General features: G+C 39.1%; 2 protein-coding genes across 4 annotated transcripts; both read left to right on the top strand.

Moving 5' to 3' along the window:
* Positions 1-6,781: 6,781 nt before the first annotated feature.
* Positions 6,782-11,652, top strand: slc2a11l (solute carrier family 2 member 11, like). 2 transcript variants are annotated; one of them, XM_069706909.1, is made up of 12 exons: positions 6,782-6,870; positions 7,099-7,197; positions 7,298-7,458; positions 7,609-7,733; positions 7,897-8,026; positions 9,588-9,736; positions 9,838-10,025; positions 10,290-10,400; positions 10,736-10,837; positions 10,932-11,007; positions 11,127-11,254; positions 11,398-11,652. In XM_069706909.1, exons 1-12 carry the CDS (start codon positions 6,847-6,849, stop codon positions 11,611-11,613), a joined length of 1,509 nt encoding a protein of 502 aa, XP_069563010.1. In that variant the 5' UTR covers positions 6,782-6,846; the 3' UTR covers positions 11,614-11,652. The 2 variants fall into 2 exon arrangements, with proteins under 2 accessions (XP_069563010.1, XP_069563003.1); XM_069706902.1 differs by lacking the exon at positions 6,782-6,870 and having other exon boundaries at positions 7,031-7,197.
* Positions 11,653-12,343: 691 nt separating this feature from the next.
* nt5c2l1 (5'-nucleotidase, cytosolic II, like 1) lies at positions 12,344-24,550 on the top strand. 2 transcript variants are annotated; one of them, XM_069702873.1, is made up of 18 exons: positions 12,344-12,508; positions 13,685-13,758; positions 13,906-14,023; positions 14,174-14,269; positions 15,739-15,830; positions 15,915-15,972; positions 16,105-16,198; positions 16,282-16,335; positions 16,426-16,509; positions 16,642-16,677; positions 16,764-16,871; positions 16,958-17,024; positions 18,124-18,294; positions 18,382-18,433; positions 19,777-19,837; positions 20,937-21,113; positions 21,220-21,315; positions 21,401-24,550. In XM_069702873.1, exons 1-17 carry the CDS (start codon positions 12,447-12,449, stop codon positions 21,301-21,303), a joined length of 1,488 nt encoding a protein of 495 aa, XP_069558974.1. In that variant the 5' UTR covers positions 12,344-12,446; the 3' UTR covers positions 21,304-21,315; positions 21,401-24,550. The 2 variants fall into 2 exon arrangements, with proteins under 2 accessions (XP_069558974.1, XP_069558983.1); XM_069702882.1 differs by lacking the exons at positions 21,220-21,315; positions 21,401-24,550 and having other exon boundaries at positions 20,242-20,999.
* Positions 24,551-26,196: the final 1,646 nt, after the last annotated feature.

Raw genomic sequence — 26,196 nt, forward strand, 5'->3', positions numbered from 1 at the left:
AAAAAGTGTTGTGAACTTCTGCCCTCCTACAAACAGTGAATACTACTACCAAATGCTGATGAACAATTATCTGTCCTCATAGTGGAGCAAGTACTAAAACAGAAACATAACTGATAAGGCAGCAAGGACAGTGATGAAAAGACAACACATGGAAAATAATAAAATATGTAGGAAATATCCATCTTTTCCCAAAAATCCAATGTCACCCATCGTCGCCATGGTGCTGGAAATTAATTGAACATGATTTATTTAGCTGCGAGTCATATGGACACTGGATCCTGACTCGAGTGAGCAGCTTTCCCTTCAGCAGTATTCTGCACCTGTTTTCACTTCAATTCCTCCTCTAATGTCCCTGATACCTGAATCCAGAGAGCTTTCTGACGCGTCACACCTGACAGAAGAGCCATTTGTGTTGAGCTGGAGATTTACTGGCAATCTGGTTTAAGTGCCACGCTCAAGGGCATGATGACACGCTATACAATGTGGGATTTTGACTCTCAGGTTTCAGGTTTATTTCCATGAGCAGAATGATAAACTGCCGTTGTGCTGATTGGCTGGTAAATTTGTCATTTCTAATATGGAGAGTGGACAGCGGCCCTGCATGTATTGGCAGAAATTCACAGTCTAATTGGCCTGTCTGTCTTTTTACTCCATACATGCTGTGTTTTATGGCTGTGAGAATGAATGTAAAATACAAAGTTTTCTTTCTGACTGCAGCACAAATGTGATAGCAACAGATGTACTGGTTACTTCACAAAACCATATTTAACTAATCTGAAAGTTATTATTAACATCAATCATCGCAAAATTCTTTTATTAAACCTGCTTTGTTTTCAGGTACACCGGTCTGTTTCCTGCCACTGTGGATTAGAAAATTGGTCCGTCATGACTGCCACTTTGAGGACAACTTTGACAAGCTCGGCAGGTTTTATCTTTGAACTTTGTGTGTGTGTATTTGGGTCTGTGTGCCTGAGAAAGTAAACCTGACAACATGAGTCTTTGTCACTTTGTATAAATTCAAATTATGGTTACAGAAACAGAGCATTGCTTAAGGATTATTAGCATACTACTTTTATCCCAAAGTCTGACATCAACTACCTCTTTCACCTTTGCTCTTTGATCTCCTCCGGTCTGTAGCCCATTACCCAGTCCCATCATTCACCTGCAGATTACAGAAGTGGTTATGCAGAGTTTTGAACAATATTTATGGATCTTTGAGGCTGTATTCAGACAGCACTGCTAAGAGCTAAATGCTAATGTCGACATGTTAACATTTTCACAACTGACAATGCTAACATGGTGATGTCAGGTGGAAATAATGTTGAACATCTGGACCAAATATTATCCCATTGCACACAGTAGAATTGAGTAAAAAAATCAGCACCCGCGATCCTCTGGAGACCATGAAACCTTAATGAGCAATTCAATCAGATGACATCTTTGAAACAACTCCACTAATCACTATAAATGTTTAGATTATGACGTAAACATTACTATTATAAGTGACAGTAATTTATGCTACGTTCATGGATGTATTATTTCCAACGTTTATGATCAACAGATGAATGTATTCCACAGTAAATCGATTGGTGTCACTTCAACAGCTGACCACAAAAAAAATGTAAAGGAGGAATTGAAGGACCTGCTGGCGACTTCAGAAGCCTGTGTTGGATTTTTACACCTGCTTTACTCACTTCACTCTACAATTTTATTTCTGACATTACCGGTCAATATTGTTTGAAGTAGTTACTTTCTGATATAACCCGGATCATGGTTCGTTTTTAAACTGAAACTGAAACGCTGAAAATTAAAGGAGTAGATCAATGTTTTGGGATAAGCTTATTTGTATCTTGGACAGGAAGAAAAAAAAAATCCTCACTTATGTCTCTAAACTAAACGTGAATCTACAGCCAGCAAGCTGTAAAACTCGAGCAAAAAGACTGGAAGCAGGGGGAAACAACTGCCTTTAAAACTTACAAATGAATATTTTATATACATATATTTTTTTTATTATTATTATTTTTTATCTATACACAAACCAGAATGAAAAAAAAATGAAGCAAATCATGTATTTTCTCAAAACCAGAAACATTTCTGAAGCTCCAGAGTGATCAAAAAAACAGATAAATTAAAAAAAAAAAAAAATCAGTTTTCAGTTTGTAATTCTCGTTGACGATAAGTTGTGTCGTGAGTTTGTGTATGCTTTACTTCACACATGTAGTCAGCCATGTTAAGCTCTCCCTGAAAAATGGTTCCACTGTATCTCTGAGTTGTAGAGAACATTTCTAAAGGAGTTAAATGCCTTTCCTGGCATGAACACAATGGAAGAAATGAGAGAAAAATCACAATTTATTGCCTCCATGTATCTTTCATTTTTAGCTGAAATTACATTTGAAATATTTGATTCCTGCCCAGCTGTGTTTCTAGAAATATTCAAGAGAAAGAAGAAGCATTAGATGGTGGAAGTCACCCTGACCGGACTGCTGTTCACACTCAGATAATGAGAATATAGCGCGCGTGTGTGTGAACCTGAAAAGCTCCTTGTAAAGTGAACCTGTGAGCCATTCATTATTCATCTTGATCAAGCGTTGCCATGACACTCCTGCTACTTGGGAGGACCTCACAAGTTCGGCATGACTCCTTGAGTGTCTGTTTCTACTGCCAAGTGTTTCCCTGACGGCCTGAAACAAAGAGTCCAGACACTCAGAGACACACACAGTGTTTGTTAAGAGACACGCTGGGAATATCAGCTGTGCTACTTCATGGCAAATCTAAAGTCACTGCAAAGGACTGAAAAAGCCATAGAGGGATTATGTTTTTTTTGTTGGCAAGTTTAATTAATTGATTGTCTTTTACTGATAGGTTATTGTTATACTTGACTGAGAAATAAGAGGCCTTTTACTGGCAGACAAAAACATGATACAGAAAGTAATTTCATTAAATGTTGTAACAGAAAACATCAGTTATTGCATGCTATTTAAAGGTAAAAATGACAAAACAAAGACTGGCACACTTCTTACTACATTTTATTGTTGGATCTGAATGTAATCACAGTCACGGATAAAAAGTTTGCAGACCCTGTGCTTAACGCAAGAACCATAAAGGCTTAAATAACAGCAAATGTCATTTTGATAACTGTGAAAGGAAAATGAAAAATGGCACCATAGAAAACGTAAAGCGATATTTAGATTTAGTTTTGAATGTCTCCACAAAGGAAGCTCAGAAACAGTTTAGCAGGCTGACTTTATTAAAGGTGTACTCCAGTGATTCATCTGGCTTGTCCATTAAGCCGGGAGGCTCACGAGAGACAGATTAAAAGCATCTCTGCGAGGCTCTACTCATCTCTCCATAAATAAAATGTATATTATTATCATTAAGTGAACATTTTGACCTGCTGGTGGTGCTTAAGATGAAGTCAGAGGATTATCAGAGTCATCTGGGCTCATCCTTTGGGCACCATGGCCGTGCAAAACTCCGTAGCAACCTGTGTAATAGTTGTTAAGATATTTTATTGTGGACCAAATGACGACCACCAGACTCCAGTCCAAGTGCTGACAACATGTTGATCTCAATTAGCACAATAGTTGCTAACAGCTCAGCTACAGCAAGTCAAACACCTGTGGTATTTCTTCTTTCTGAGGTCATATATTTCTGCTTTAAGTCCAAAGATCTTCACACTTCTTAGTGTGTCCCAGTGTGTCGTCCACGCACAGGAGTGTTGTGATGGGCAGCTGGTTGGAGCTGCAGTCATTGGTTTATGGGGGGCTTTAAAGAGAAGAGCCAACACAATTCTGTGTTTCTCGCAGTGGGCAGTCTGACAAACAGACTCAGAATAACTTTTATCCCACAATAAAGCTGGTGATGTTCAGCTGGTGTGCTGATGAACAGCTGGTCTTTGTGCACACCGTTGTTAATGAACATCAGGCCTTTTTAAAAAAAAAAAAGTGTAGTGTTTAAGGAGTTTCAAACCAGTGGTGTCATTTTGTCCTGCGTTAGTAGGTGGCTAAAAACAATCTAATTCACCTCATTTGGGGACTGTTTTGTCTTTCAGTAATGTGTGTAATTTGTGAGGTTTTTATATGTTGCTACAGTTTTATAGCTGAGGATTTAGTTCGGCTCTCTGTGTTCCCATTTCAGCTTTTTTTCCTCTTTCTCTTCCAAGTGGCACTAAAACCAGTCATCCAGGTGCAGCATATTCCCCAGTTCCCATTTACGTATAATCGATATCTAGTCTCACTTTCCTCCTCGAACACATTGTAGTACATCTCTGTTTTTCTTTTGCTGGCCTTAATTTCCTTTTTTTTCCTTCTCAGTTGTTTCTCTGACTCGGACCCTTTTTTCAACCTTGTTCATCAGCTTGTGAATTCAAACAAACTGGTCCTTTTTTTTACACAATGAGAACACGTCAACCTGGAGCCCAATCTAAAGTTTTAATTGTTAATGATATAATTTAAACTCAGAATACATCTGGGGGTCTCCCGAGTAAAACAAATTACACCCTATGAAAAATTAACAAAGTAAACCGTTTTACAGCTTGTTGTAGTCGTGAAATTGTGTAAGAACTGTTTTTTTTCTCATTGTCATAGATATAAACAACTTGTTTTGTTTTGCATATTTTTATGCCTCCGAGTGGCTTTAGTGAAGACGGTGTTGGCTGGTGGTTCAATCTGTTCACCACTTTAGCCCAGACTAAAATATCTAAACAACTCTTGAATGGATTACTATGAAATCTGTATATACAGAAATTATTGGTCCCCAGAGGATAAAAACCTACTGACTTTGGGGAATCCCTCACTTTTTAAGGTGAACTACACATAAAGTCCCGTCCCATGTCCCACATATTGAGACGCTGTCCCACACTTTGACTCACTCTAGTTTTCAAAAGTCAACACTGCAAGACGGACGCTTTTAAAAAAAAAAAATCTGGTCATGCAGCTACAACAAAGACGTTCCCACTGAAACCTAAAGATAATGTCCAGACAGAAAAGGTAACAGTAGCTAAAAACACTTTTAGTCTAACTTTCAGCAGTGGTACGTTTCCCACATTGTCAGAGGATGAAGCCTTGTGACCGAGGACAAAGCTGAAATCTAACTGAGAGACACTTTATAATACTTTAGCATTTTTTTTTTAAAACTTTTTGTGAGTAGAGGTCAACAAATTTTTGGATCAATGATCAGTCATTATTTGAATGAGTTTGTTGAATGCATTGCAGCATCAGCCACTTTTATTTGAGTGGGTTTCTTTTGTGTCTAAATTGAAACAGATATGTAAAAATGGCTTATAGTGTGCCTCTGTTTTGTTCAGTGTCAGCCATTCCTCCTTTTGTCAAGCTGTAAATAGAGCCTCTGCGGCAGCTGCCGGGGCTTTCATCTCCTGCAGGAAGCCGCCCTGACAACATTTTAGAAGTTTCAGTCTCTCAGTGGTCTGTCTGGAGCGTGTTGTCATCTAAAGCCGTCACCGGTTCCTTCCTGTAGGACGGCAGTGTGACATCCTCCTGGATAGTCTGCCTGACACACAGTGATACCGCAGTAGGTTTCTATTTTTCGTTTGTGTGAGGCTCATCAGGATCATGTATTAAACAATCACAAATCTGCCAAAGGTTCCCAGCAACTGATAACACATAACCGAGGGTTAACAGAGTAGTTGGATGTTTTTGGAAGTTGTTCCCAATTAATTCAGTATCTCTCTGCTGCCAACAGCTGGTTAACAAAGATCAGACTGCAAAGAAGGGAAACGGCTAACCTGGCTGTGCATATAGTGTATCTCGTTTATATTACATGTAAAACCAACCTTTAGGTTGACCTATTTCTTGGTCAGATGCAATAACTTTGTGAAGTTGGTGACATGAACTCCAGGATCTCTGTGGCCAAACAAGAAACAGTTCAGCACCCAGCACTCCACAACATGTACATCTTATATGTCACTTTTGGTAGCCTATATTAAATCGTGAGGTGTGTGTTATTTAATGCTAGATAGGTTAAAGCTAATCTGATGCTGTGGTAGCTTCATGTTGATGTTTAAGATTATGGATCTCTCAACTGCTCTTTGTTGTAATTTTTGGGGCCATGTGTGATCTTGAATGCCTCCATGAGACGACTGTGCTTTCTTTCTGATGTTGTGGGATGTAACCAAAGAAATCGGTTAATAAGTGAAAGGCTGTTAGATTATGAAAGAGGGGCAGAGGAAGATGTTTTCATATGATAAATATGTTTGCCTGGACTTTTTGTGCATGCCTACTGTGACGAATGAGATCAAGATCACAGATTCACAATTGCAGATGTCCATTTCTAAAAATCTTTAGGAACTTAAAGACTTAAAATGTTCCTATATGGAGGCTTCATTTAGAAAGTTGATTTGAAATATTAATTATAGAGGAGTTAAAGGGTTTAAGCCAACCATTATTAAGTATTTATGTCACTGAGGGCAAGTTTCACAGGCTTTAAATCGATCGCACGACAATAAACAACCTTTTTAGAGCCGTCATCATTGGGCAAAATCCTTGAACAAACATAAACCAAATGCACCTGAACAAAATATGAGTTACTCATACACAATCCCTACAAACACACACACACACACACACACACACACACACACACACACACACACACACACACACACACACACACACACACACACACACACACACACACACACACACACACACACACACACACACACACACACACACTTAACAAATATGGCGCCTGTTTGCTTTACTGCCCTCCGTTATGTCTTCTCTTTGTCCTGAGTACAGTTAATCATTTCAGCTCTCAGTTTAACGTGTGCTGCAGCCGTGTGAATGATCTGAAAAGACTCCTTGATTACAACGACAGACTCCAGCTATGTCACAGCACTTATCACTCCTGGTGAGTAGTATTTATTTCATTACTGCGCCTTTTTTTTTTAACCTTACATGTGTGAATGCCGAGGTTAAGAATACACTTGAGTGATTGTTGTAATGTGCAAAGTCAACAAAACCAACATAAGTAATTTAACATAAACGCTGACCAAAGTAAGTTTTGGGAGATGTGTTAATGGAGAAGTATAATGTGATGATCAAACATGTCCACATGTTTGTCTTTACATCTCTGCAGCTCGACTGTCCTGTTGTAATTGCTGCCATTTTTGTCTCTGGTATCGGAGGAACATTTCAATACGGATATGGTGTATCTGTGATGACCTCCCCCTCCACTGTAAGTACTTCAATGAATCATAAGAAGCCAATAAATTTTAATAAATACAAATGTTAATGCTTTCAACACCACTGTATAACTGTGCCCATTATTATTGCAGTTTATAAAGGAGCTGATGAACAAAACCTGTGTGCAAAGATATAACTTCTCCTTGGAGCCGTGGCACGTCTCTCTCATCTGGTCCTTCACTGTGTCTGTTTTCTGCATCGGCGGGTTACTGGGGTCGCTGCTGGTTGGTTCACTCGTCTCCAAATTTGGCAGGTTAAAGTACACGAACATAAAAGTCACAGCTTCTGTTAATCTTTTAATGAGGCACCATCAAAGACACGCAGAATGAAATACTTTGCTTTGGTTTTACATATTTTAAATAAAGGCCTCGGGCCCTGACGCAGACGTTTCTCTGTCCCACAGAAAGCGATGCCTTTTGTTAAACAACTTTGTGGCTATATTTGGAGCTGTGTTGATGATCTTGAGCCAGACAGCCATGTCTTTTGAGATGATCATGGTGGGACGATTTCTCTATGGTATCAATTCAGGTAAACCTCACAGGATCAAACCCTTTTTTTCTGGCTGCTCCGCGTTTAACTCTACGAGCAATCGATTTCTCTTCATATTTATGACTGTTGTATTTCATGCTGTCACTTGTCTCAAAGTGACTGATCATTATTGAACATACGATTCCCTTGTCTACGCCTCCAGGAGTCAGCTTCTCAGCTCACACGATGTACCTTGTCGAATGCGCTCCCAAGAGGCTGAGAGGGATGGTGGGTGTGACCATCTCCACCTTCATCTCCCTGGGGAAGTTCTGTGGTCAGCTGCTGGGGATCAGGTGAGGTGGCCGTCATCATGTACACCGTGTGGTGGCGAGTGGGAGTCAGATGGTGTGGTTGGTTCAAATAACAGCTCACACGTGGACAGAGCTCTCCTATGGGGTCCCTCCTGCTGGGGGGATAAAATCTGTGATGAAGGAGTATGTTGTTTTTTTTGGTTATGTTTTTATGTTGTAACTGTAAATATCGATGTATATGATGATATGAAACCATTCATAGATAAAACCTACTTTTAAATTAAAAAAACAGAAATATCAAAGCATCCTGGATGATATTATTAATCTAATATAGGCCGAAAGCTTCCCTGCTAACTGACGTGCAACACTGCTTGCAATGGCCTCTTACAGTCGTAAACAGTTAGACAAAATATTTAATGATTGACAAATTTGAGTTGAAAAGAAGTTTAAAATCGTCCAAACCACAAACTGTACAAACAAACCAGGTTTATATGATAATCCGTACAAACATTCAAAGGGGATATCAACATCAGTTACACTGAAGAAGACACACAAAATATGTTTAAGAAAATTTTTGATAAACCCACGATCAGTCGACCCACCACTATAGTCCAAAGAGAAATATCTTAACACTTATTGGATGAATGAATGAAACCTACTACCTTGGTGATCCCCTGACTTCTCCTTTAGCGCCACCAAGAGGTTCACACTGGGACTTTTAAGTAAATACCTCAACAACTATTTTAAGGGTTGCTATTACATTTTAGACACAGATTCTCAGGAGGAATTGTTATAACTTTTGAAGATCCTCTGACTTTTCATCTTGTATCATTGTCGAGGCAAATGTTTTATTTCAATTCCTGATTATAACCTACTTGAAAAAGTAATGACATCCCCATCTGCCATGAGCTGTGCGTTTTGTGCTGATTAGCAAATAACATGCTAAACTAAGGTAGTGAAGAAGGCAAACATTATACCATGGATGTATGTTAAGACCTGGAAACCTGATTTAAACTCCCTCACTTGAGACAAAATGGCTCACCTCGCAAAAACAAGAAGTATTTTATATCTTTTACGAGCTCTCTTAATCTGTCCACATCCACAAATCAAAAAGCCTGCATGCTGTGCAGCTCACGGATGAATCAGGCATTTTATGTTTCTGTCTGTAGAGTGTTTCAAAACAAAACAAAAAATCTTCATCTCATTTCTTGAAAAACATTGGGGACAACATTATGAATTAAAGTAGTTAGATTTCTTTCAGGCCCTACCTCTGCTTATCCAGCCCATAGATTTGAAATTGGGATTACTTTTGCTTGTATTATTGTCAGGGTTTTGAGCCCCTTTTCAATCAGTCCTGATAAAGTTTCAATCACCACAGATGACATATAAGATCTGATGTGAACATGTTCTCAGGTCTCAGCAATCAGCTTAATGAGTGCAAGTTTATTATTATTGATGGCATTGATGACCTAAATAACAACTTTCCAACTTGGGCCCATTATAACGAGGCAAACCAGTAACCAGGTGTGTTTGGATGGGTTTTTATTTTACATTGTGACAGCTTGGTTATTTGCATTACATTAATGAAGATGTTGCATTACAGTGAGTTCCTTGGCACAGAAAAGAACTGGCCCTGGCTGCTTGGTTTCAGCGGTTTCACTGCGTTATTCCAGTTCCTCACCCTCCCCTTCCTGCCAGAGTCTCCCAGCTTCCTGCTGTTGGACAGAGGAGACCGCCAGGCCTGTGAGAAAGGTGTGAGAAAGCTTTAGTAGCTTTTTGGGGATCCTTTCCACAAATAAATTCTTTGTGAGGTTCTGTGGTGTCATCACCGTCTCAATGTCCTGCTCTCTCAGCTTTGAAGAGACTGAGGGGCGACAAGGACTTCAGCGGGGAGGTTGAAGAGATGCTAGAGGAGAGCGCTGCCCTGCAGAGCGTTCGAAGCCACTCAGTGTTGGAGCTGATTCAGAACCAAACAGTCCGCTGGCAGCTCCTCACCATCATTATTACCTTCACAACACTGCAGCTCTGTGGCATCAATGCTGTGAGTTATATGTCATATACAGAGTGCACAACATCATAATATTTTAACTACACTTTGGGATACAATATATTTTTTGCAGTCATGGACATTTCACCTGTTTTTTTTGGTGTTTTTTTTAATTACACACTGTGCACAATTGATGATCAGGGTTGTTGTGTGTCCAACAAAACAAAACAAAAAATGTGCAAATTTCTAAATACTTCAAACTGATATTTCTTGAATAGAAATTTACATTACTTTATATATTCAAATACTTCCCTCCAGGTGTACTTTTATTCTTTTGAAGTGTTTCGTGCGGCAGGAATCCCAGAACACAAGTTACCCTACGCCGCATTGGGAACAGGGCTGTGTGAGCTGTCCACCTCTGTAGCCTGTGTGAGTCCCGTTTCACTCTTATCTAATCATATGCTGCATCTGTTTTAAAGTCTGTTAGTCAGTGATCTTTGTTTTCCTTTACACATCTTGAAATAATGTTTGCTTTTTCTTGTTTTTCGTTTTGTGATTTATTTAATTAATTATGGTTAAAAAAAACAACAACAACAACAACAACCAAAAAACACCTTCCTTTTGCTCTTACAGTCACAAACGTTATGAATCGTTTGTGACACCTATCCTTATGTGTAATGTTAGCGCCCCCATGTGGCTGTTTAATTCTGTGCCTCTGCTGCTGAACATTTACGTAGCAGTAAAAATGTGTTTTAATGTTGCAGTGTATGACTATTGAGAGTACGGGGAAAAAAGTCCTGCTGTTCAGAGGGTACATGGGAATGTCTGCGACACTGGTCCTCCTCACCGTCACTCTGAACCTGCAAGTGAGTCAACACAAACTGTTTAATGCATATTTTTGCATATTGTGATACATGACAACCAATCACTAGGTAACATAAATTCCTTAATTTCCCTCAGACATACGTGTCCTGGATGCCGTACTGCAGCATGGTCCTTGTTTTCATCTTTATCTTCTTTTTCGCCAGTGGACCAGGTGCATTTATCTCTTGCTATTGTAAACTAATAATATTTCAAGAATGATTATTTTCTTGCATCAACTATGATAACATCTTACTGCAACATATACGTACCTCTTGTGCTCGTCCCCTTAAGCTGGAGTAACAGCTCCTCTTCCAGGGACGATCTTTACTCAGTCATTCAAATCTGCCGGATACACAGTCGCCTGCACCCTCAACTGGACAGGCTTGTTTGTTGTGGGGATGCTCTTCCCTATTTTGGTGGTGAGCTCATTATTATCTTGGTCAAATTTGGCATATTTCTGACTAGAGGCTAGATGATTTAGGCAGTAAATGAATGAAGTTATGTAGATCAAATCAGATTAAATGTGTCACTCACAAATGGCCTCCAAATGTCTCATTTACAGGAGAATCTGGAGTACTTTTGTTTTCTTATATTTCTGGTTTTCTGCGTCGTTACTTGGCTCTATGCGAAGTTCAACATCCCCGAGACCAAGAATCGGACGGCGCTGGAGATCGCCGTCGAGTTTGAGAGGATGCACAGCAAACCCGGAGCAACACGGGGGAACACATCCTCTGAACATAGAGTCAATGGACTCGAAACATACTACACCAAATTCTGATGTATTCACCAAATTCAAAAACAATGACAAACTTGTAACTTGAAGTGCCGTATTATTAGATACAAAAATTTTACCGCAAAGCAACTTATTTTATTTTTTTTAAAATCTTTTTGTGACCACTTTCACCGTAAAAAAAACAACAAAAAAAAACAAAAAAAGCATTTTCTGTGTTTTCTAGTGCACTTCCATAACTAAACTTTAAAATGTCCCAAAGTGAATATTTACTTCAGCGGTCACTAGCCAGTATGCATGTCAACATGTTGTTGTTGTTTTTTTGGCACGAATGGAACCTCATACAGTAAACTCTATTTTGGTTTGTTTTTAAACTTTGAATTCTGCAGATATTTTTCATGGGACAACATGTCTGTAACTCAACTTGTTTACTTTTGAAACTTTAAGTTGCCTAATTGTTGCTGATGGCACCTGCGCATATTGTACTTCTGGTGAAACTTAAGCCAAACGATTCATAAATCAAACACCTGTATGTTTTGCTTTGCTGGATGTAGCTGAACCGTCCGGGTCACAGAGGAACTGACAATGATCGGGAAACTCCCCCCAATTACGCAGCAGCAGCACATGTGTGCGCCTGTGATAACGCAATCTCCAGCTCAAAGCGAACGTGTGTCGAGAGCAAAATGCGACAGGTTGCAGTAACTAACAACCAGAAAGTCTATGAGGAGGAGTTTCAACCTGCGTACGAAAGCACAAGGAAAACACTCCGGGCCACGCCTACAATTTGGATATGTTTGACTATTTAAAGGCCACTGTGGCTATAACTGTTGACTGCAGAAATTAACAGACCTGGTTATCAGCTGGCTTCGACCACGGACCCAATGGACACATATCTCAGCATCTCCTCTGATGAGCCCAAGGTCAACAGAGACTATGACCGAAAGTGAGTCCATTTCAATTGAGTAATATTGCAGACACACTAATTTGAACACCCTTTAATTTATTTTACATGCTCATTGTCCTTCTTTTATAATTCATTTGCTTCATTGGTCAAAACACAAAGGCAGAAAAACTTCTTATTTTTTTACCTTATTAATATATTATGTGCATGTAATTATCACAATTTAGATAATAAATAATCTATAACATCCGCTCCACTGATGTGAAAATGTGAACCCTAATTATATTGAATCAGTAGATACTCTAGTTGCCCGCACAGCAGGTGCAACCGAACCAGAAACACTCGCTCGCTTCAAGTTTTTATTTGCTTGATTGATCTCAGGAGCAACATCTTCTGGGCTCAGCACACACACTAAACGGGATCTTTCAGGTAAATTATTTACAGCAACCCTATACGTGTGAACTGTCAGGGAGGCTTGAGACTCGGCCGTCCAGCTCGGAGGTGCTGCAGATAGGGCCGTGAGATAAAGATGAGCAACTGGGAGCAGGCGACACAGGAAACCATGCACAGTTACACCAGTGAGCACAACAGTCTGTTAGAAATATGTCATGCTGGGTAAATTGGCAGTCTTTTGAAACAGTGGGGATGGCAGCACAGCAGTGATGATAACATCTCCAGCCTCCACCCTGCGCCACCCCTCACTGTGGGGACGTGGAGGGGAGGAAATTTAGCTCTGCAGCTGAAACTAGTGAAGAAACTGAGGCCAAAACGGAGGCAAAGTTCCTGAATTTCTTCAAAGGTTTCTGTAATGGGACAGAGACGATAAAGCAACTTAAAGGATGACAAAGAACATCACAGAATAGAAGCAAATTGTGGCTTTTGAAAGAACAACAAAAGAAAGATGTCATCAACTCGGATAACCATCGTCTAACTGATGCTTACAAGCCGATGAACGCAGACCAGAGTGTGTGCTGCATCATATTAAACCTCCAGACCAGACAGATCCACCGCAGACATGGATTGTTAAATCACACACACACACACACACACACACACACACACACACACACACACACACACACACACACACACACACACACACACACACACACACACACACACACACACACACACACACACACACACACACGCAAACAAAACGTCCTCTTCTGGTCATGTGTCTCCTGTCCTCAGCTGTGCTGTTGTGTTTGATCACAGGGTGTTTGTCAACGGCAGCCTGACACTTGAAAACATGAAATGCTACGGCTTCGACATGGACTACACACTGGCAAGTGAGTAAAGCCGTCACAACAAAACGACCCTCGTGTGTGAAATATTGTGTCACCATGAAGAGGCTATTAGTTATTTAACTTTATAATGTTCTTGTGCTGCACATGTTTTGCTGGTTGTGTAACCGTTGTTTGTGGTTTTGTTTGCAGTGTATAAGTCTCCTGACTACGAGAGCATGGGCTTTGAGCTGATAAGAGACAGAATGGTATCTGTTGGATACCCTCACGAGCTCCTGCGCTACACATACGACCCCAGTTTCCCCACTCGGTTAGTTTCGAGTCTATTTCTGTATCTGATGATTCATGCCACAATGAAGTAATCAATTTATCTAATGTCCTATTTTGAATTCAATTCATGTCAGAAATGTCAGGCGACAACCTTGTTCAACTTTTGTTTCCTTTCCTCCTCAACCCTCAGCGGTTTAGTGGTCGACACCACGTATGGGAACCTCCTGAAGGTGGATTCAAATGGGACTATTTTAGTCTGCAGTCACGGCTTCCGCTTCATAAAAGGGTAAAGTCAAAATCCAATTAAACATAAAAACACATCAGATATCTTAATCTGGAGCTGAGGTAAGGTGAAATGGAGATAGGGAGGAAGAAATAAACCGATCAGAGACATAGAAATAAAAAAAATTCAGCATGTTTAATAGACAACACCCATCATAAAGAAATATTTCAAATAAAATATTAGAGGTACATTGAAATAGCCAGTCCTGAGATAGGCAGGGTGGGTTAATTAGAAAGTCAAAATGTATTCAAACAATTTATGTTGTAGTATTGTAGATAATCTACCAGGTATTATACTGTTTAAAATGGTTCAAATTAGCCCCGCCTATTCCAGCTGCAACATGTTCACACACGAATGCATCAAAACCCAACATGTCCAATACAACCTCATCCAATACCGTTTTAAGGTAAACACATTATTGCCACACTATTGCAGAACAACATCTCAAGGTGGACTGAATCAGTGTTACTACCTATGTTCACCAATCGAACGTCTCATAGGAGGCTAACATTACATCAATACGACTATCCACGTTGCTCATACGCCCAAGTAAGATACTATCTAGTACAAAGCCAAACATATAGCATGTGCTTTTTCTGAAATGGAAAATGTGATGCCAAAGTATGTAATACACCCGTCAGTCCACTAGAGGACGCCGTGTCAGTGTCACGTTTTTCCTCGACTAGTCGTGAAAAGTTAAGGCGTCTAGATAAGATCATGGTTTAGGTTCAAATAAGTAATTTTTTTGTAAGTAACGTTATATACGTCACATTACATTACTTCAATAAGGAAGGAACAGATCCTCTTCATTGAATTTGCATTTAAGCCTCATTTACATATAGTTATGTTGTTACATAAGTTAAAATACGTTACTTTATGGACTTAACTGACTTAAAAGAAACCCACATTGATTTTTGCTTTCTCCAAGACTCAATCACCAGTGGTCTGGCTGAAAGTCATGTGTTTGTTCCATCCAAACACCCTCAACCTCCTTCCTACTGGGACTTTTTCACTCTTTATACTTTGTTACACAACCTTCTTCGACCCGAGCCGCAGCAAAACACAAGTCTGACAGTATTCTCTGGTGGACTGACGGGGGTATTACATGCTTTGGCGAAGATACCAGTAAATTAAAAGTTGTCCCTGTGGCTCTTTTGTTTTTGAAGGTCATTTATATTTTACATAAAAAGGGAAACAAAATATGACTGCAGCATGACGGTCAGCTGAAATGAGCTGGCTTAATGTGCTTTTACTTGTTTTCTTAAGCCACGGCAGCAGACACACACACAGCAGTTTGTCCGTGTGTATTTGTTGATTATCACAGGATTTGACACAAACTGTCTTCGCCCTGAAATGTAAATTCATGGATTTTTTTTTTTTTTTTTTTTTTTCTTTTACAGCTTTGTGACATTTTATCCAGTTTGTGTGTCCGGATTGGTAATATTGACTTGTGTTCTATTTTTGTTCAACAGAGAAGAGATTAACAACTACTACCCCAATAAGTTCATCCAAAGAGATGACACGGATCGCTTTTACATTCTTAACACCCTCTTCAATCTGTCAGGTATAAAATGACAAACCTTTCTAATTGGTATTCACTTTATTTTACAGTCACATTTTTGATTAACAACTTACCTACACCCTGCAGAGACTTACCTCTATGCCTGCCTGGTGGACTTCTTCACCAGATGCACCAGATATACAAAGTGAGTGGACACATGATCCCCAGAAGTTTCACTGTACCTCTGTTATTAGTTTTTATCTTCAACCCCTGAACAATTATAAATGAACCTCTTTCTAAACAAACTTCTCACCCTTTTCATCTCTGCTGCTTCCAGAATCCCTGAAGGCTACAAACACGGCGACTTGCTCATGTCCTACCGAAGCATGTTCCAGGATGTTCGAGATGCGATGGACTTCATTCACGATACAGTGAGTCAACAATGTAATATTGTGCATTTTGTCTTACTTTTCTCACCCTGTAAATGTTAAACTGCTAGACGTGTGTTGTGTAGGGAATCCTGAAGGACCGAACCGTCAAGAATTTGGAGAAATATGTCATCAAAGAAGTGAGTAAACTGGCAAGATTATGCGCCTAAATGTATTTTAGCCGGCTGAATGTCTCAAGGGCTGAAAATATTCATGTTTTTTTTTTACAGCCAAATATCCCTGTGCTCTTGACCCGGATTAAAGAGGTGGCCAAGGTCTTCCTCGCTACCAACAGTAACTACAACTACACCGAGGTGAGCGCATGAGCTTATATTATGCCATGAGAAAAACCTTTAAATGATAAATCAAAGTAAAGTGGAGGAAATCAAAAAGCCAACTTTTTCTAATATGTTTTTATTTATTTTGTATTTATTTTTCTTACCAAGGTCATTATGAAATACCTGCTTGAAAGTAATACTAAGGTAAGGCAGATTTAATTGCGGTTCGAGCCTTAAAAAAACATCCACTGAGGAGAATCGCACGAGTTTAACATCTTTCTTCATTCCAGCCTGGAAGCCCAAAAAAGCCCTGGTGCTCCTTCTTTGACCTCATCGTTGTGGACACCAGGAAGCCGATGTTCTTTGCAGGGGGGACGGTGCTGAGACAAGTGGACACGGTATGGAAAAGTGTGTCCAGCTGAAGATGTACAACACGATGTTTAGCCTCAGCAGGTTTCGGTAACACATTGTATTCTGGACACAGAACACGGGAAAACTTCGGATCGGGACGCACACCGGCGACCTCCAGCATGGAACCGTTTACTCTGGAGGTGAGATTCACCTAGTTTGATATCTTAATTTATTGATTGCTGCGTTTCCCCCCGTGATACAGCTTTAGAGGCAGCAACATCTCTCATTACTTTTGATTTGATTAAGTGAAATATGTTTAGTATTTGTGTACAGTTTGGAGACTTTAACTTCAATTGGTAATGCTAATTCTATCACTGAGTGGAAAGAAGAATGTTTACCTTCAAATAGTTAATGATTAAGTGATTACTGACACGTCAAATTTACCCTATTTTGGACATCAGCAACTTGACTCTTTACAATACATCAAATACTACTCCCACAGGTTTGTTTATAATTTTGTAATGTTTTAGGGTTGTAAATTCAGATTGTGCGTAAATAAATACAATTAAAGCCCCAAACAAATTTTTATTTGCCACAAGAATTGATGAATAAGTGTCTATGTATGGAAGCAAAAAGAGGCCGTTACAATTTCCTTTTTTTTTTTCTCTCTTTTTTTTCTTTATAAGCAACTGAATGGTCGCTGTGGAATCACCTCTAAAATGTAAAAGAACATAGCATTGAAATGTTTTATTCTGAAGCCATCTACATCTGTGTGGTTTTCATTTGATTCTCTTTGGACATTTCAAGGAGATCAGATTTCAGGTGGTGAAATTTTGAATACTTTTTTGGGTTGGAGTTCACATATTCATTATATGATTTAAATTTTTTTTTTTTTTTTTAAACTGGACACTTTAATTATATTTATTAACCTGTGACCCCTAAGAAGACAGTTTAAATACTTAGAATAAAGTTTGAAGTGCAAAAGTTGAAATTGACCTTCTGAAAATATGATGAACAAGGAACCATGAACATAAAGGTGAAGATGTTTTTTTGGTTGTTTTTTTTTTAACGTAAGAATGCTTTAATACAGTATGGCTATCCAGATTACAACATTAAGTATTTGGTAGTGCTACCACTTCACAGTGAGATATAGTTGCTTATTCAATTCAAATTTTAATGGCCTTTATTTGCCTCAATACATACAGTTTATATTCATATACTGTATTTGTGCATGTTTGTACATTCCTGTAATTTAAATGCATTAAATGTATAGCTTATTTTGTGTTTTTCCGGTTGCAGGATCTTCAGACATTGTCTGCGATCTCCTGGATGTCAAAGGTAAAGACATCCTGTATGTTGGAGATCACATCTTCGGCGACATCCTCAAATCTAAGAAACGTCAGGGCTGGAAGACTTTTCTGGTCGTACCGGAGCTCACCAAGGAGCTGCAAATGTGGGAGGAAAAGAAAAGTAAGGAGGAGACTCGGTCCTGTCACCATTTACCATTTTAACATTATTAGCTGGTTTCCAAAGTTTTGATGACTCTTTATTTTTCAGGTCTCTTTGAGGAGCTTAAACGTCTCAATGTCTTCTTAGCTGAACTTTACAAGTAAGTCCGTGTCCATCTGTATATTTGTCTTATTAAATCACCACTCATATCAATTATACCCCACTTGTGTCTGGGAATATATTTGTCAGTAAGGTGGAGCTGCCATGAAGACGTGCGAACAACATCTCAGACATGTATAAATGTTCAGAACAAACATTCTTGGAAATTATGACAAATCTTGGTTGAAGATATTTAAACCTGCAACAATTTCAGCTGTTGACTCGCTAAAAACTACAAAACTGGAAAACTTCTTTGTGTTATTTTCTGCTCCATTAATAAGAATAGTTATGTTTAGCAGCTCCTGTAAACTCTCAGCAGCGGGAAATACAAGCAGTTGTATAAAGAAAACCACAAAAAACAACTGTATATGTTTATTTTTTTGCATGTACCTCACTGTCTATACATGAAACACAACAGAATAATGCATCCATACACTTGGACAAATACTGGTAATAATTTTTTTTTTTTTTTAAATGATTTTAAGAGGTAAAGTGATATTTCTACTGTGTTTCACTCTGACCAGCAGAGGGAGCTGCATCTGCCACAGCGCCCCACTTCCCATGCTAAACTTATATCTATCCAGCCATCCATTATTTATACCCACTTTATCCTGAACAGGGTCACGGGGGAGGGGGGCCTTTCCCAGCTCACTTAGGGCGAAGGCAGGGTTCACCCTGGACAGGTCGCCAGTCCATCACAGGGCCAACACATAGACCATTCTTGCTCTCATTCACACCTAAAGGCAATTTGTAGAACCACCAATTAACCTGAGGTGCATGTTGGGTGGATGGTGGGAGGAAGCCGGAGTACCCGGAGAGAACCCACGGAGGCACAGGGAGAACATGCAAACTCCACACAGAAAGGCCCAGATTCAAACTTGGAACCTTTTCGCTGTGAGGCGACAATGCTAACCACTGCACCACTGTGCCGCCCAACTTATATCTAATGAATTATTTATACATCATCAGTGATAACATTAGCTAAATATGATTACTTTTATTTATTCGTAATTTTTACATCAATATTTGTCATAGTGGATCTAAATAATCCATCACAGGATAAAATAACAACTCTGTCGTGTGTGTCAGGATTTATTGAACAACTAATAACCATCATTACTGATATCTAAATAATTAGCGAGTAATGAACTCATTTATTTGAGTGTTTTTTTTGGAACGTACAACAAAGATATTTACGTGTTTAGAAGCTCCTAAACTCCCCAAACATAATGATTCCTTACACATATAATTATATTTGTGCCAGTACATGAACATTTCATTGTTCACTACAACAAGTTAGATGAAGGGATGAAGTAACTGTTCATTTTTCTTTGTTGTTTGAAGGGACCTGGACAGCGGCAGTCAAGGGTGTCCTGACATCAATATCATTCAGATGAGAATGAAGGTGAGCTTCTCACAACAAAACACCTTTTCAATATTTTGTTACAGACACCGGGAAAATGGATGTAGCTGAAACATTGCTGTTTTAACTCCACTGGGGCTTCTTAAGATGATATTTTCTTGTCGCTGGGAAAATGTCGACTCCACATGACTTCAACACACCGTTTCAGAAATAGTTCAGCACAAAAACATTCCCTTGCAATCAAATTCTGCTTCCTTCCCTTTATGCTGACAGCTCAAATCCTGGCAATAAGAGCTGGACTATCAACAAGTTTATGTTCTGGAAACTGTTTGTGGTTTTTTTGTTCTCTTTTTCTTTTAATGTGAAAAAGAGTCACTGCCTTGTTTTTGGTTTTTTTTTTTTTTACCTGTGCTTAATTATGGGGCTCTTTTTATGCCCCTGCTCAGGCATTCAGGATCACCACTGTGAGCTTTACTCCAGATTAGGATGGCCTGCTCTGGCAACCTGCAGGCGCTCACACTGGTATACTTTCACACACAAGGCCATTTTTGGCCTGCTTCCACCTTATAAATGTACTTGATGGATGTGTGATGGACTGTACTCTTTGCGGTCAACTGACTTTTATATGTTGTCTTATATGTTGTACCAAACGTGCGTACAGAAAAGCGGTTATGCCTACTCTGCACCCTCAGACTGGAATTTATTAGAGAAGTTTCTTTAAACGGACAGGAGATGGAGTTGTTGGGTGTTGATGCTTTGACTGATGATGATGATGCTGCATGGTTTGTGTTGCACTGTTATTCCTTGGGATGTTTCATACTGTGATTCTTTTTGTCTTGTTTTTATCTGTTTAACTTTACTTGTTGTTGTTTTGTGCTGCTGCCTGTTTTGGCCAGGACTCCTTTGGAAAAACAGAATCTTAAATCTCAACGGGATGATTCCGGGTAAAAAAAAAATAATGTTGAAAGTTAAAATGAAATAGAAAAAAAAAAGGTGAAATATTGGGACGTGAGTTGCCCATTAGGGATCTTTTTTTTGTGTGCTGCTAATTTCATCATTGCATCAGTACAATGATAAACCCTTTTGATAATTCTTCGTTGCAGCAAAAACATTGTGTGAAAGCACTGTGCTGTGGTTGCAGGTGCTGACCTACAGGATGGACGTGTCTTACGGCCAGATGGGCAGCCTCATGCGCAGCGGCTCCAGACAGACGCTGTTTGCCAGCCAGCTGATACGTTACGCAGATCTGTACTCCTCCACCTGCATCAACCTGCTGCACTACCCCTCCAATTACCTCTTCATAGCTCCTCCAATCCTGGTGAGTCCTCTGCTTTGTTGCAAACAACCACACTAGAAAAGAAACTGCATGTTTGCCCTTTCAAAGTTCATCACGGAGGGGATGGGGGGGGGGCGTTCTCTTTCAGATGCCCCACGAAGCAGCTTCTCAAAACTCTGCGGACATCGCTTCATCGGAGCTCACTGTCCAAACCATCACGCTGTCACAGTGAACAGGAACTGAGGTTACAATTTTACATGATTAGATATGAAACGTTTATGTCGTGACTTGAAGTTAATGAGTTATAAAAACAATTTTTGGCCTTGCAGTGCTGCAGACGGCCCGCTGAGATAAAGAATATGAATGAAGACACTGCAGAGGAAACCGGTAATGTGTTTCTTCTGGTCATGGACAGTTCTCCCGATGAAGGTGACCCACCGGCCCATGTACAAAGAGTTTGTTGCAGCCTGACAGTGCATCTTTTATAAAAACACAAACTTATTGCTCCACCTGCTGGATGTGAATTTGTTTACCTTATACATATATAATTAAAGCATGTTGACAGTTTGAGATTTGAAGACAAATCAGACTCAGGGTTACTGTACATATGAGTGATCTTGCGCTGTCTTTACATCTAGCTGTGCATGTGCACTTTCAATCTGCATTTATACTCTCACTAGAATTTTTGTTCACGTTTTCCCCATGTTATCATATGGTGCAGCATGTGGAAAATATGGGAAACTCGTGTTTTTTTTTCTGTAAGACACGCTGCTGACTGGACAAATCACATTTTTCAGTGCTGCCAGAACCACATCCGAAAATGTTATTTCATTTGTATGAGCTGACCCTTTAAGGTTCTCTTTTCTGCATTAAATCCACTGACCACTGGATGGCACTTAATCACCTCGGTAACAGACATGAAGATGATCAGGTGTGTGTTCAAAGGAGCTAAAGATTATTATTATTACAAGCATATTAAAATATTTTAATCTGACTAAAATAAATTCAAAAACAATTCATCACCTTTTTAACAGTAAGATACATTTAAAAGCAAATACGCCATCTTTTGTCAGAGTGGCAATAGACATTAATAACAGGAGCCTCCAGGATCTTCTTTATCAACAAACGCATTAATGTAATCAGATATGATATCGACATATGAAAACACACTCATACATTCAGTGAAACATACACTCACACCTGTGTAGTCCAGTAGGACACACTGTGGTTCAGTCCTGCTCCTGAGAGCTCAACCTTTTATCAGGAGGCAAGAGAAACACACACACACACACACACACACACACACACACACACACACACACACACACACACACACACACACACACACACACACACACACACACACACACACACACACACACACACACACACACACACACACACACCTACCTCTCTGGCTGTGTAATATCAGTGCTCAGGACAACTGTTTTTTTTCTCAAAGTAAATGATCCAGTGTTCTTGCAGGGCTGACATGTCAAAGAATCACAGTTTTCCTGTTGTGCTCCTGCATGGCGGGACAGTGTGCTAATGGATTTTTATCAGCTACGTGTCACTCTGCAGATAAACTTCAACTTCATGGTAATTGCACTGCTCATATTAGTCTCATCTTTGCATCAGAGTCAAGATGATAAAGTCTCCAGTGATATCAGGAAACTGTTTAAACTTTCGTCATCTGAAAAACCAACTATTTAAACTCATACAATGTTACCAGTAAAATCTGGAGCTGAATTTGACTTTAAATAATTAAGTTTCACGCTACACATGCAGCTGCATTTAAAAAAAAAAAAAACCTTTTCAAGAATGGGCCAGCTCACTGAGGGACGTAATTCACAAAGAATCTATTTGCAGTTTGACTTTATTATTCTGTCAGTGAAGCTCTTCAGAAGACACTAACTCTCAGCTGCCAGCATTGTTTTGGACACGCAAAGAAAACATGAGAGGCAAATCCAAGGGATACCCTTTCCTCATTTATCAAAACTTCTCCTTGTCAACACACACACACACACGTTTCCTATGATTTCATGTCCTGTATCAGGGCTATTTTGGTTTATTTCCCTCGCCATTGTCTGTTGGTCACCTGCATTTCTTGTTCTTGTTTCATCTTGTTCACTTTGTTGTGTTTTATTCTCTCACTTGCACCAATCCTCAGCTTTCATGTCACCTTTAATCTTCTTTTTTTAATCGCGTCTCCAATAAGTTTCATCAAGATGCTCGAAAACCAACTTCAGCTATGAAACAAAAAGTTCCCCCTACTTTATCTGATGCAGTGTTCTTTATTTAAACTTTGCTTTTATCATTATTTATTCATGGTTGTCTGAATAATGGGCTAATAATGATCATGTCAAGATCACCAGTTGCTGCTGCACTACAGCTCCAGCCCTTTGGATGGCATTAAAGTGCCACTGTGCAGAGATGAACTTAAAACAAAGCTGAACGATGAGCCTGACAGCACAAACTGCTGTCTATCTGTTCAGTCAGGACATTGAGAGACTCTTTATCTTCTTTTATCTCCTAACAAACTACTGAGAGTAATTACAGGCAGTGACTTTTTCATTTTAGATGTCACAGCCCTGCTGGTAGTATTTTGTCTGCAAACATGTATTGCTTTCTGTTCAGAGTGAGTAAATCGTGCTTAAAAAATTCTGAGACTGGCTGAAAGGACAAAGCGAAGTCGCGATATAATGAAGAAAATGTGTGCCCTGCCAAACCCATAGTTTTTCTTTTTCTTTTTCATACATGTTGTTCTTTCTGTCTGATGGGACCAAGCAGAGAGCTGAAATGCACATTTTGTAACACTCACACACGCCGTTATCCTTGCACTCACATACTTTCCTCTCCATGAGACAACACACCGCTCTGTGATGTAAGAGCTGTGCAGCAAAGGTGTGTAAAGTATCAGTTTATCTGTACTTTAGTTTCCAATTATAACCACATGTTACTTTGCAGAAGTATCTGTTAACCTGATCACACCTTTAATCATTACAGTGAGATGAAGGAAGAAGAGCGGGTCGCTGCAGTGTTTAAGATCTGCCAGGACATTTTAACTTCATTATATAACAAGAGTTTAAGAAATTATTTTTTGCAAAGGAAGTAATAGTGTTCCAAAGTATAAATATAACTCCCCCCCCTCCCTCCTCAAACAAAAAAAAAAACTAAAACATTTCTGTGTTCCAGAAAAACCTGGTGTTGAATCTCAGAAATATAGAAAAATCCTTCACCTGTACAGCCTCATATTTGATTAAAATATCATGAGTTTTGGCCAGAGGCCGTCTTCATCAACATTTGGTCTTCACCATTAGCGTTAAATATTTAATTTAAATGTAAAAGATGTATACCATTTGAATTTAAAGTCCACTGATTTCAGGTTTTCAGTTTTTTTTCTTCTTTTTCTTCTTACAATCTCCCTTGCAAATTTGTCTGTTAAGGTTATCTAAAAATAAAATTACACTTTTAAATGACACTTGCATGTCCGTCTTCTTCTCTATAAATGTTTTTTCCACCCCCATCTACTTCATTGTCAACATTGAGTGAAACATTCAAAATTAACCTCATGTTTTTGTTTATCTTTGCCATAAAACACATAAAACTGATATATTCTACATGTACCAAGAACAATATCTTACCAAATTTGCCCAAATTTAATGTGAGCATTTGGTGTTTTGGGAAACTTTGTGATTCCTTCATGAGCTGTAACTAAAGTTTAGTGGGTTTGAACAAAGTTTACAAGAGTTATTAATAAATGCATGTTAAGCTGGTTATGAGAAGACCTTTATAAAAGACTTTTATGGAGCAAAATCAGTTTGTTACCGAATCGAAACATATTCACACCACGTTGACATGAACTTTACTTTTGTTTTAGGCCTGATATTTCATATTTAAATGCAATGGTAGGACATGCTCATGTTTTTTCACTGCTGTCTAACTCTTAAATAAACTGTGTCAGTTGGGTATAAATGTGTCAGAAGCTAATTCTACTTGTTTGCATCTGATAGCAAATCAATTGATTTCATTTAAACATGACTTTGCTCTTTGAAATGTGTTTCTTCCAAGAAAATATAGCAGAACAAATTAGGAAATGCATTTAACGACCTTTATTTAGAAAGAAGATGAGAGAAATAACATCAGTTTCTTTAATCAGAGATGTTTTATAAACCACAAAAAAAATATATCATTAAAAACACAAATACACATTTAGACAAGTTTTTTTTTTTTTTTTAAATTACATTAAGAAGAGCTTTTCTTTTGTTTCAAAAGATTCTTTCCCAAAACAATTCTCTTAGTGATTACATTTGTTTAAAAAAAAGAAAAATCATTAGCAGGAGTCAAACACATTCACTTATGAACAGCAGCCCCATAAATAAATGACAAAAGAACAAACACATTCGTTCAATGGGTTTTATGAGTATGTTGCGGTTTATATAATTCATGGAATGCAGATGGTGTTTTCTCATTAGCTGGTGTTCTCTGTAGTTTAATCTGCGTCACATTCAGAGCTGTTCAGAAAGCACCGCTGACACGTTGGGTTTCATTGCAGGATACTTTGCTGCTCTATGCAAGTCAGATAACTGCAGAAGCACCACAGTCCCCCATTCCACACATTCCAGGATTTCCCAGCAAGCATTGCAAGCAAGCCTAAACAAGTCACGTTCTTTACTCGGGAGAGAAATTCACACAGTCCAAAGTGACTTGACTTCTCCTTTTGCTTTCCCTTCAAGCGTGCGTTCGCACAAATGCACTTTTTACGTCGGAGTCACTTCTTCGAACATTTTTTTTTTTTTTTTTTTTTTTAAAAAAAGGCGACGGACGGACTTTGCAAACTGGCATTTAATACGCAGTCGCAGAAAATCGGCTCTCTTTCACCTGAAACGTTTGGACTCCGGCCGGGCATATCTGTGTGGGGCCCCCCACCCCACCCCCACCCCCCCAAAAAAAAAATTAAAATTAAAAAAAAGTGTTTCCTATCTGTTTTTAATAACTGCTCGTGTCCTTCTGCGGCAGCTTGTAACAGCAACTGGACTGTTGTTAAACATTTCCACCCCAGAAAGGTCTGCCGGCAGCCATCAAAACAAACAAAACGTCTTTACTCTCTTACTTTAGAGTTCAA

The sequence above is a fragment of the Brachyistius frenatus genome, unplaced genomic scaffold, assembly GCF_029030835.1.
Source record: "Brachyistius frenatus isolate BFR_SWC_R1_liver_20210118 unplaced genomic scaffold, ASM2903083v1 Contig_3, whole genome shotgun sequence".
NCBI classification, from domain to species: Eukaryota; Metazoa; Chordata; class Actinopteri; family Embiotocidae; genus Brachyistius; species Brachyistius frenatus.